The sequence below is a fragment of the Eptatretus burgeri genome, chromosome 17, assembly GCF_056783735.1.
Source record: "Eptatretus burgeri isolate ZD-2024b chromosome 17, Ebu_testis_v1, whole genome shotgun sequence".
Lineage (NCBI taxonomy): Eukaryota > Metazoa > Chordata > Myxini > Myxiniformes > Myxinidae > Eptatretus > Eptatretus burgeri.
In genome coordinates this window covers 35,436,962-35,450,159 of record NC_140977.1, presented here as the reverse complement: position 1 = coordinate 35,450,159, position 13,198 = coordinate 35,436,962, and the positions used below count along the sequence as shown (strand labels likewise).

Genomic DNA, 13,198 nt, shown 5'->3' with positions numbered 1-13,198 from the left:
TGCCAACAGATGGGATGCCAGTTTACCATCCATCCGTTGGATGGCACACATATCGATGAATGACCATGCCTGCTCTGTTCTATTATTGTGTATGGCAGATTGGCTGCTGGGTAGCAATCATTTCTTGGAAGCATGGCAGTGCCGCTGATGCTGTGCCCCTTTACCCATGCAATGGTACTCATTTTGCCGACCTCGGAAGGATGACAGGTTGTCAACCCCACCTCGTGTTAATTCATTTACCAACGGGGCTCGAATTCCAGACCCTAGGATCCTAAGCCAGCTACCCTAACCGCTAAGCCAACACACCCTGCCTGTGAAACACCGGGATGACAGTTTATAGCTGGGTCGAGATTGAAACCCAGGCTAGAGAGTTTCAAAGTGAGTGTGTATACCTCTCGGCCACCCTGCCAGCCCTGTGTTATTAGAGAACTCTTGCATCTTAAAAAATCTCACTGGTGTTCAAGGACTTCAAATCAATGAAATGGCTAATTTCATGTTTTGTTACTATAGTCAAAGTTTTCTATAAGCATACACCTACATTCCTACAGGAACGCCTGATCTTGGAAATGATACACAATTAACTGTAATAAAACCACACAACTCTAGGTGTTTGAAATAAAATGGCAACAATAGTCTTTAAAATAAAAGCAGTCTGATTATACAATCTAACTGTACAGAACATTGTCACATAATATATTCATCACCATGGCTGTTTTGATCCTTACCGTCAATCACATTCGCATTTCCGACTCTGCAAATGAGAAATCCGTTGACAAGCAGAAGTAAGCTCAGGTGACTGAGGTAAAATTTTCTGGTCTGCATTGAGTGACTGCCAAAAAATGGTGTATATATAGATATATATTATACATTTTCTCCTTCATAACCAAATCATTTTCATCTTGTAATTCATGCGAAGCCCTTTATGCAGACTGTTATAAGTTCTACTTCAATAATACATATGAAGCAAAATTACAGGAAATTTCCTTCAAAATAACTGGTTATAATGAAATGAGATGTTATCATGCTGATGTTTTGTTTAAAAAAAATAAAAATAAAAAAGGGGAAAAAACATGTCATTAGAAATAAGTGACTTTCATTCTGAATTTTCAAAATAAATTCGATGGAGAAGATTGCACTACTTTTTTGGAAATTACCGAAGTGTGCTTGCAAAGTGAGATTACGATCGATAGCTAGTGAGCATGAGGATAACTAAAATGTGATATATGTTTACATGTTAATGTTATACTTTTTAGAGAGTAATTATTGAGTAAAATTCAAACACAGATGGAAATAGCATGTCGAGGAATTTAAATGAATAGAACAAACAATGAAAATGAAAATAATTTAAAGCCAAAGAAAGGGGCAAAGTGCATGATGACTTATTTAACTGCTTGGCAGATTTTAAAGCCTGTTTTAAAATTAATTTTAATTTATTGCTTATGAATTAAAAAATCATCTCTGAAGTGGAACATACGTACTTATATAGACAGAAGAACTGCAGATAATAAGACAAAACATGACGGCAGCAGCAAACGACCTGCACTTAAATGGTCTCCGACACCACTATCATTTCAAAAATGTCAAATCATAATGAAACATACAATTAAGTCCTATTTGTAATTATTAAAGAGCAGGAGAAAGACAAATGGAGAAATAATGCTATCATGAAAACACAAAACCTATCCAAATTTACAGGATTTGGCTGCACAGTAAGGTGATTATCATGGATATTCCTATTACAAAGTTCGTCAAAGGAAATAACAGTTTGACGAAGATTTCTATATACTTATGGATATATATGTATACATATATATATATATATATATATATATATATATATATATATATATATATATATATATATATATATATATATCCATAAGTATAAAAAAACATACCTTCAGCTTTTGAGCTCAGTGATGTTGAATCAATGCCTGCTTCACGACAGCAGCCATAAATATGATCACCCGCTCTACAAACCACCTTTTATTGTACTTTATGGAAGGAAAAAAACACTCTTAATCAGCCCTTGCCCACACCCTGGTGTGACCATGCGCTGTTTGTTTAAATTTAAATTTACAATAAACAAAGTCTGGTATTCTCAGTGCTGTATTGTTTGTATTTCTCCAATCTGGCACTTGGCAATGCAAAGTCTTGTAAGACTTGTCCCTCCTTGTTGACATAGCATTTATACGGCTCAGAGCAGTCTGGACTGTAGATAATGGCTTGACTGATGACCCATACATTTAAATGTGTATCTGTAAATCCACTTTCACGAAATATAAATAACCCATGATTCTCGACTTATGTAAGAACTTCGGAAAGTAACTTTACATCAGATATTTCTTGCATCAGGAGTCGTAAATTAACTTTTCCTACAGACCTACAATACACTTTAGCTCCAATACAACATAAAATACATGCATTCTATATAGCAGAAGCTAAAAGAGGAAAGAGGGAGTGGAGGAATACCAGGAGAAAAGGGAGATAGAGAAATTGGAAAATCTGGAAGTCCTGTAGGTTTTTAAAGATGTTCAGAAGGTTAAAAAGAAATGAAAACTTAAAAGATAGCTTCTTCATGATTACGAGATACTCATACCGTTGCAAAGTACTTTTTTGTGAACTTCTCAAACATAGGCTTTCTTTTGTATGAATTATGAACCAATTTGAAATGGCAACTTAATCCAATGTACTGTTGATCTCTGAAGAAGTTATGACAGTTTTATTTTACAACAATTCTGTATTCTGGTAAAGCATATAAAGAAAACTCATTGAAGAGTTTTATGCTTTTTTTCTTCAATCAGAGATGAACATGCTACAGAGCTTCTCATTATAATGCATACAGATTTTATATATACTAAACTATACTACATTTAAACGATATATACAGTATAGAAATATAGCTTTATAAAACGTATGCCAAAATTGAAATGCACACAGCATGTAAACTTAGAATAGTTATTTCATAATGTACGTAAGAACAGCACCTTCCCTGTAGGGGGTTATTATGTAATTAAATGGGTTGGGCTGGGTAACTAGCACCCCCTCTCAATCTGTTGGGATAATAACATCAGTGCTTGATGATGTGTTCCGTGACTGCCATCATCACGTAGGGCGTGCATCATTTCACCGCCATGGCTTCTCGGCATGTGCAAATAACACCAGCGCTCTGGAACCTTTGGCGAAGCCATGGCTTTAGAAGTGCACGCTGAATTCCCATTTATTGTTTAAAGACCCATCAAGTCCTTGTTTGTCTGTTCATCTGTATGGACATGTACCCTGTACTGTAATTTCTTGCCATCTACCCCTGTACTGTATTTTGTTTCCCCAATCTCTGTTCATTCCCCTCCACCTGAACAGATCGGCATACCGACCAGAACACGACACAGCCCCCCTGCAATAATTGCACCATTTCCTGGCTTTGTGCCATGGACATTTTTGGACATGTGGGGTTCGTCCCAGGTGCATGGGGGTAAAAGTGTTTTCTCCATGTTAAGTGCGGAGCTCCGCTCCTGACGACAGCTGGAAGGGCAAACGAGGTGCATATCCGGGTGTGCAGCAGAATGGGTGGGGCTGTGGGGGGGCATCCCCCAATGGCTGGCATGGGGCCAGCTCATAAGATCTGACATGGCCCAATTGCTGGTCTCAGGCTGCCTCGGAAGTTCTGACATGTGGCTCTTTGGCCCCGCCTGCCCGGGGGACTACAAAAGTGTGTTCAAGGTTCTGTTTCATTCTCTCTCTCTGCTCTGGTTATCGTTCTCACTCTCTCTCTCCCTCTCTCTCTGCCCTGGTCATCACTCATGCTCTCTCTCTCTGTCCTGGTCATCGTTCTCTCTGTCTCTGTCTCTGTCTCTGTCTCTGTCTCTGTCTCTCTGTCTCTGTCTCTCTGTCTCTCTGTCTGTCTCTCTGTCTCTCTCTCTGTCTCTCTGTCTCTCTCTCTGTCTCTCTGTCTCTCTCTCTGTCTCTCTCTCTGTCTCTCTCTCTGTCTCTCTCTCTGTCTCTCTCTCTGTCTCTCTCTCTGTCTCTCTCTCTGTCTCTCTCTCTGTCTCTCTCTCTGTCTCTCTCTCTGTCTCTCTCTCTCTCTCTCTCTCTCTCTCTCTCTCTCTGTCTCTCTCTCTGTCTCTCTCTCTCTCTGTCTCTCTCTCTCTCTGTCTCTCTCTCTCTCTGTCTCTCTCTCTCTCTGTCTCTCTCTCTCTGTCTCTCTCTCTCTCTGTCTCTCTCTCTCTCTGTCTCTCTCTCTCTCTCTCTGTCTCTCTCTCTCTCTGTCTCTCTCTCTCTGTCTCTCTCTCTGTCTCTCTCTCTCTCTCTCTCTCTCTCTCTCTCTCTCTCTCTCTCTCTCTCTCTCTGCCCTGACCATTGCTCTGACTTTCTTCTCTGCTCCCAGACCCCAGACGCTTTGGTTCATAGTTCCGAACGGAGCTTGTGGACCCTCAGTTGTGGAGTGCAGTGTTGGGGGTGTTCTGGAGAGCTGCAGGGAGAGCAGTATCAAACTGGGGAAGGTGATGGTTCCACCTACCAGTAGGCTGAGGCCATCTTGCCCCTCCCAATTGTCTCCCCGTGTGTGAGTGTCTGATGGGTACCTTTGTCGTGTTATCCGGTTGGTAAGGAATAGGTTAAGTTAAATCTGTGATGTGCATTTTCTTTGGTTTTGGTAAATACACACCTGTTTGCCTTTTATTGCATTTCCCCTTTGACTGCCCCAGTTGCCCTTTGACTCCATTAAAGCCCTTGAGTTCCCTTCTCTCCTTCCCTGTACAACACATTGCTTGCTATGAACATTGCCATGTTCATATTTTCCTTTCATTCTGCCTGTGTCTGTCCTTTCCCATTATTGGTCCAGCAATGTCTATGCATAGATTAGCCAGGAGATTTTAATTCCCCAAATAATTGGCTCACATATTAGTCCAGCGTTGTGCAAGTGGTAAGCTCGGCTGCCTTGATCAAGATACAATAAATATAAAAGTAATACAACTGCCGAGGGCGCAATTCCCCAATAAGGAGACTGCATGTACCACAGTTAAACGGTAGTTAGACAGAGGACACTGGGTCACGTGGTTAAATTATTGGCGCTCATGGTCAATTAGCGATCCGCCACGACATGGACTTATTCATGTGCGGTGGCCTCAATTCCCAGTGAGTCCGGGGAGAACTGGGGATACCCCCACCCTCGTACCCCTGCGAACCCGGGCCCGCAACAGTTTGGCATCAGGTGGTGTGATTGGACCTGAGGTGTGCTTCACGCACCACAAAATTATGAGCCATAGTCAGAATTTTATTGAAATATATTGGTGTGGCCAATGGCGGACCAACGCGGGCAGATCCTGGTGGGCTATGTAAATAATGTAGATAATGCAAATGATGAATTAACGACCCAGACCCGAACTAGGCAATGATAGAGGGCACTGAGGAGGCAGATATAGAGGTGGGACACAAAATCCAACTCTATCCCCCAGAAAGTGCAGCACCTGCAGCAAAGAACTACAGATGGGCACTGCTACAACAGCCCAACATAACCCTTTTTATGGAGCAACTCATGAAAAAATGGAAGCAATGAGCGGTAATATGCAAGTGATGAGTGAACACAACAGGGCCGATATGCAAGCAACGAGCGGTGATATGCATGCGATGAACAGCAGACTGGATGTGATGAAGGGTGAGATGAGACATGAGATGGGCGAAGCGATGGGCAGGGATGCGGTGCACCAGTATGTACGGGAATGTGTGCATGGCATCTGTGGGGAGGTGAAGGGAAGCGAGGCTTTCCTCGCGAGACTGGAGGGGGGGGGGTGGGGGAAGTAAGAGATCTTGGAATGCATGCAGACGTTATTTTCACAGCGTGATTCTATGCTCCAGGACCAAGCGAATAGGATCCAGGTCCTCGAGAGGAACCGGGAGGAGGCCAGATCATATTTCAGGAAATGAGCGACGAGGCAACTGCCTTGTCTGCCTCAGCCTGGCTACGCCTTAGCCCTGCGCACAATGGCGGCTCCACGAGGGAGGCCGCCCCCAAGAGGAGGGCTGACCTTGAGGAAATGGTCTGGGGCTTGGTGGACCGCTGGATAGCAAGGACTGGACCATGGCAGGCGGCTTCAATGGTGGCGCCCGATGGAACAGGAGTAAATACCCTGACTCGGAACTTCGGGAGGGCAGGGTAATTTGGAATATCAGAGGCATACACCTTACCAGGTGAGATGTTATGACTGTGGTCAGCCAGGTCACCTGTCGCAGGACTGCAGAGCTCTGCGCAGGGATCAACCACAATACCCAGGACAACCTCTTCCACCCCATACAGTCCGAACTAGCTGGCCCCCAGTTACCCCCTCCAGGCTCGGGGAAACAAATATGTGCCGAGTACGCAGGGCCGTGTTCGACAATGGTAGATGGTAAAGTGCCCTCATTGATGTGACAGGTCATTTGTAGTGACCAAATTGTCATTGGTAGTTTGACAATCAGGTGTAAAATTGCCAGTGCAGGGTTAGGCACCGTGGTGGACAAAGGAGCAAGTGCCACGATCATCAGCCCTGTGATCATTGATTCATTGATTCGAGTGTTGGTGGTTGGAATCAAATCCACTGTCTGAAAAATCATAGCCTGCAGCTGGCTACCGGGGCAATGGCTCCTATCATAGGGCGTGATTTCATGACCCTTAAGTTGGGTTCATGAAGGAAGAGCATAGAGGTTTAGGTGGCAGAAGTGTGCAACCTAATAGGATTGCATCTGCTGACCACCAGCGAGTGTAAAATTAATCTGGACTCGGGTGTCATGCAGGTGGGGTTTGAAGAGCTGCCATTAGTGGGCGTGAGTTACTTTCAAGAAGGTGGAGCTTGAAGGTCCCACTCCTTTGGCTATCCTCCAGGTGCCGAGGAAATAGTCCCAGCATGATTGCGGGTTCACCAAACCTGGCAGGAACTCTGTGGTTTGGTCGAGTGGTTGGCGGGACGACTGATCCCGGGGTTAGTCATGGGCCGCACCCTTGTAAATACTGATGGGCCTGTTGTAGCCATCAGGGTAATTAACACGAGCATGGAACCATGCACTATAGGGCGGGGAATGAAGGTACCTCAGTTATTCAAGTCACGGAGCTGAAGGACAAAAACATCCAGTCGGATCAACCCCAGGGGGAATCTCCAGCGTATGGTAGGAATTGGCCTGATCCCATTTGCGAGATGGTATACAGGAGCAGTGCAGATTTGGAGGAGGCCCAGTGGGAGGCCTTACAGAAACAAATTGACCTGCATTTGGAGATCTTCTCCTTGTCGCCTGAGGACATTGGACGTATGGGCCTGGTGAAACATCAGATCCACTCCAGTGAGGCCCAGCCTTTTCGTCAGCCTGCCCGATGGCTCCCCTGGAGCAAGAGGGAGGAGGCTGATGAGCAGGTAGAAAATATGTTTGATGCAGGTATCATTGAGTCCTTGGTAAGTCCTTGGATGTCACCAGTTGTGTTGGTCGAAAATAAAGATGGAACCATGCATTTCTGTGTGAACTATTGCCAGCTTAACAACGTGACCCCCAAAGGCTTCTATCCCCTGCCGAGAATTGATGAGACCCTCAATGCGGTTTCAGGTTCTAAATGGTTCTTAACTCTTGACCTCAAGAGTGGGTATTGGCAGGTGGAGATGGATAAGGCAGGGAAGGATAAAGCAGCATTTTCTACAAGGAAGGGACTGCATCAGTTCACTGTGATGCCATTTGGTTTGTGTAACGCCCCCACCACCTTTGAACGATTAATGGAGCATGTGCAAGGCGACATTCCATGGCAATCATGCCTGGTCTACCTGGATGACGTCCTAGTGCATGCTAAAACATTTCACCACGTCATAGCTAATTTGGACCAGGTGTTTTGGCACCTCAGACAGGCAGAGTTGAAGCTGAGCCCAGAAAAATGTACTTTTTTCGCAAAAGAGGTGGTCCATCTTGGTCACATAGGTCGCGAGGGGGTCAAAACCGACCCAGGTAAAATCACGGCACTAGAAGAGTGGCCCATGCCTTGTAACATCAAAGAGGTGCGGGGCTTTTTGGGACTCTGCTCCTATTACCGGTGTGTGGAGACAGCCAACTACCGGCAAAATTTGTGGAGATAGCCAGGCCCATTCACCAGCTTAGGAGAATGGGATGCGGTTTAATTGTACACAACCATTGTAGCTACCCAACCAATGACAGGACATTTACCCTGGACACGGATGCAAGCCTGGAAGGATTGGGTGCAGTCTTGTCCCAGACACAGGGGGGCATGGAAAGAGTGATCACGTATTACATTTTGGCCATGAGTAGGCCCAAACAAAATTATTGCATTACTCACATCACCCCCCATAAGATCCTTGTCCGTGCAGCCCGGGTGACAAGGCAAGTCTTGCCACGAACCGCTGAGGAGGAATTTGGAAATTTGACTTGTAGCATGGCCCAGCGGGAGGATCCCACATTGGGCCCGGTGTACGAATGCGTCTGGGTAGGTTAGAGACCCAATGGGGAGGAAGTAGCCCCCCTCCGAGCATGAACAAAGGCTTTCTGGGCTCAGTGGAAAACCCTTGAATTGAAAGATAACATCTTGTGTCGCAAATGGGTGGAAATTCCTTCTGAAAGAACTTCCTGGCTGGCAACAGTCCTACATCAATTCAAAGCACTATTTTTCAACAGGTTCACGGTACCTGCCCAGGTGGTCATTTGGGCAGGACAAAAACAACATCTCGGGCCCTCCAGAGGTTTTATTGGGTGAATATGGGGCGCAATATACAGGACTTGTGTCGAGCATGCGACGTCTATTCTGCTAAAAAGGTACCGGTATGGAGGATGCGAGCCCCCCTTCAATTACACCAGGTGGGGGTCCCTTTGAGTGGATGGCTATGGATATCCTCGGACTGCTGCCCCACACCCACCAAGGTAACAAATACATCCTCGTGGTTATGGACTATTTCACCAAATGGCTGGAGGCCTATGCGCTCCCCAACCAAGAAGCTGGTGTTGTAACACAGGCCTTTTTGGAAGGTTTTATATTGTCAGCATGGGATTCCGGAAGAGCTGCACACAGACCAGGGATGAAATTTTGAAAGCCAATTGGTAAAAGAAGTGCGCAGTCTCTTATCGATTTAGAAAAAAACAGGACAGCGCCGCGAAGACCACAATCTGGTGGGATGGTGGAGAGTTTCAATAGGACCTTGTTGCAACAACTGGCCCTCTTTACCACTACTCGTCAGGATGACTGGGACGAACATCTTCCGTTTTTGCTAATGGCCTTACTGGACGAGTCAGCACAGAGCCACTGCATGTAGCCCATCTTTGCTAATGTATAGGCGAGCCTTGCGGGCTCCTGCTGATCTGCTATGTGGTTCCGTGCCTGAGCGTCCTAATAAACCACTGGGGTCCATGCTTTCATGTGCGGCGGGTGTAAAGATGAAGCGTAGGTACGACCACCGGAGTCAGGCGAGGGAGCACTCTCAGGGGATGAAGATTTGGTTTTTCAATTCCCAGAGATGAAAGGGCAAATGCCCAAAGCTCACATTGCCTTGGCAGGGCTCACGGCTGTCATGGTGCAGATCTGTGACGTGGTCATTAAGATCAAAATGGGACCACGGGCTCTTCCTCGGATCGTCAATGCGGACTGATTACAACCCTATGCAGGTGGTCAAGTACCCTTATCGATCGCTCTGGCCTTAAATGCAGAGGCCAGACCTAGCACCTCCACGGACACGGGGCTCATGTAGATGAGAGACAAGGTTGTAGTGCCCACGTGGGGCACCGTATGGGAACTGCCCCCACATTCAGGGCAAAGGAGCATGAGACAGCAATAGAGTAGTTGGGGAATGGGGGGGGGTAGTGTGAAAGGAATTTTGCCAGTAGGGGCATTAGAAATGGCCCCTATTTTGCAAAGGGACATTCAACAGCATTAGGTTAGTTGGGGGGGGGGGTAGTGTCAGAATAAATCGTCCCCATGGGGGCATTATAAGCGGCCTTCCATGAGAGCCCAGGAGCACTAGCTAGAGGGGCTATCATAAATGGTTGATAGAAGTATTAGCTCGAAGGATGGGTTTGGGGAGAGATGAGGAAATTAAGCTTACATGGGGGTACCAGCAATGGGTACCTCCATCCGGGAGCAAAGGAGCACTAGCCTTCGGTGGTTGGCATTGTGAGGGCTGCATGGGGGCACCAGGAATGGTTGCCTCAATGGGGGCACTGAAGCACTAGCCAGAGGAAGGGATAGGATAAATGTTATGGTTCAAGAGCAGTAATTCTTAACCTGGGGGAAATTTCCCCCTGGGGGGGAATTTTTCGGATTTTAGGGGGGAAGTTATTTTTTATGTTGAACAATTTTCAAACTATTTATTGCGTTGAATCCTTACTTACTATTGTGTTATTCAAACTATCCTTACATTGTTTTCTTCAACCTATCTTTGCGAGTCGAGGTTTTCATCTTCAATGACCATACAATCTAAAGTACGAAATCGGTTTGAAGTGGAGTGTGACATGCATTGCGCACTCTCTAACACTGCTCCTGACATTGATGCACTGGTGAGCAAAAAGCAGTTCCAGCCATCTCATTGAAGTAAACGTGCTTAATCCATGCTCATCAATGATCCTGCTGTGTTTAACGACCAAAAACATCAATAGTTTTGCCAAGTCTATTGCCATTTTTAAATGATGCTCTGCAAAAAAACATTTCCCTTAATACGAATGATTTGAATAATCATGAACTTTTGCTGATTTTAGGAATGCTCATGTTAAAATAATATAAGACTGTTAATGTGATGCAATAAATTGTGTCAATATTTTAATGAAAATATTTATTGGAATAATTTTTTCAATAAATTTTAGTTTTAAAAATTAATTTAGTGCTGATAATGTGGTGGGGGGGGGGAAATATCATTATTCGACTATTTCAAAGGGGGGAAACAATACTAAAAATGTAAATAAACCCTGGGTTAGAGAGACAGTAGGGACATGGAACATGTAGTGGAGATGTAGATACGTATAGGGGGTAGTTAAAAGGGACTGTGTTTAGTATAAGGGATGAATGGGAGCACGAGTAAGATGGAAGAAATTAGTTCGATGATGCAGTGTGTGTTAATGGAGTTGGTTTTGTTATTGTGTGGTTGTTGAGTTATAAGTGAGGGGGCAGAACAACAGCCCGGTATGATTGGTAATTGAGTGCATGCGAAGGTTTGAAAGGGGGGGGAGTGAATCTCATCCAAGGAAATCCAAGGCTAGTTTAATGTTAGATAGAGTGATTAGGTAAATTTGCAAAGGGATGTTGTTCTGCAGTTGGTACTGATTGTTGCATGTACTATCTTTTCAGGATTCAGGAGATAGTGTACTGGCTGGGAGCATGGCTTTTGAGTGCAGTGTCATGATGAAGCAGGCAACCCAGACACTGGAAGGCCGTTGGCCAGGTGAGGCCATAGGTAGGTCCAGGGGGCCATTCAGTGTGCGTTCGTGGGCACAGGCGCCCAAGGAAAGGGGTCCGGTGCACCATATGCCATAGTGGGCATCGGGGGTAGAGCTAGGGAGGGCCTCCCCCATAGCTTAAGGTGAAGAGCAGGTAAGCTCGGAGGTGGCTCTAGCATCACGAGAGTGCCCCGTGGTAAGTATGCAGGTGGGTTGATCAGCTAGTGGAGCCACACTGCCCAGCCACGAAATTGTGCAAAGGCACAGAAGGAAAATTTGGTTGGCTCGGCAGAAAATTGTAAGAGTACCAATGTGTGGGCGACGGGAATTTGGGTTTCTCGAACCCCAAAGTTTAATGAAGGCCAATTTAATTGGCAGGGTGTAACCCCGGGAACAGTTTAAATGTGTAAGAATGTTTGCATAGTTAGGATTGATGTAGACCCATCACACCATCCACAGCTTGGTTGATCACCACCCATCGGACTTGCCCTCTGAGTGAGAGGAACAACAAGGTGAGTGGTGCAGTGTTTGTGAAATTTTGTGTAATTCTGCCTTTTCCTTCCTCAAGCAATCTTGTGGGGATTGCGTATGAATTTATTTGTCAGGAGATAAGACGTAGGAGACAGAATGTAGAGACGAATTTTGGTAGTATTAGTGAAGAGACGCCAACCTCAAGCTCACTCAAGGACACCGCCATCATTGCTATAGGTATGTGCACACCAGCGACCAGCTGACTATGTTGGTCGGACCTGGTGCTTGTGACCATTGCATTACTGCATTTACCTTTTTGTTTTCCATGCTGTGGGCTTTTTCCTGTGCTTTCATTCGTCTGTCTGTCACGGACCCAGGAGACATCGCTGGACGTCTTGCAGGACTCACCTTACCGTTTTGCATCAGCTGCCTACTGGTATTGTCACATTGCAGCTTTGAACATCACCTTGGTTTTAACCACTTGCTCTGTGTCATGTGTACCACTCACCTTGCTCATCCACTTTAGTGGACCACCTGTTAAGTGGCCCATGGTACTGCTCTTCCTTGTTGTAGTGGCCGTGTTCCCCCACCACCAAGAACTACCCCGTACAGCAGCTCAGTGGAGGGAGATGTTTTTGTTGTTTACAAGGGCGACCCCATAATGGCCTGTATGCCGGGCCATGGCCCGCTGGTTTTTGGTAGAAGGGCCTCCAGCCCGAAGATGAGCAAGAGGAAGAGATGGTGACATCGGCAAGCAGGTTTCTCGTCCATGGCAGATTTGGTTGAAATTGGATAACGACTGAACGTATCCCATTCAGACAGACAGACAGACATCAAATTGCTTAATTTAGTGTGATGCCTGTTCTCCAAACGGAGGAAAGTTGGAAACGAGCTATTGAAGTGCTGTTGCTTCCTTAGTTCAGAGGTGGTGGTCAAATACTCTATTATTAACATTCAAAATTGTATTTTTTGTCAGTTTACAGAAAGGACAAGAACATTGCATGTCATCAATACTTAAATTTTTTTAAATTTTATTTCTAAGGCATTGGAAACTAGAAGGGCACTCCTCGATGTCATGAAATCGCCCCATATGCCTCCACCTACATTATCACATCATTACAAATACTTGTACCAAGTTTGATTGAAATCGCTGAACCAAGATTCAAAATATGAAATTATTCTGACTGCCAGACCATGCATCTGATCAGGTTGAAATGTAAAACATATATTCCCTATGAATACTCAATCATAATTGTGATGTTTCACATTGAATGATGCAGCGGTTCAAAAGAAAGAGTTAAAAAAAAAGATTTTCATTCAATCCAATGTGGCTGCCAGACCATGTGAC

General features: G+C 45.2%; 1 protein-coding gene across 1 annotated transcript in view; it reads right to left on the bottom strand.

The window, feature by feature from the left end:
* Positions 1–13,198, bottom strand: part of LOC147009730 (uncharacterized) — a 95,194-nt gene that overhangs the window by 21,563 nt on the left and 60,433 nt on the right. The window contains 1 exon segment of the mRNA XM_085861205.1: positions 9,631–9,746. Coding sequence (XP_085717331.1) covers positions 9,631–9,746 — 116 coding nt within the window.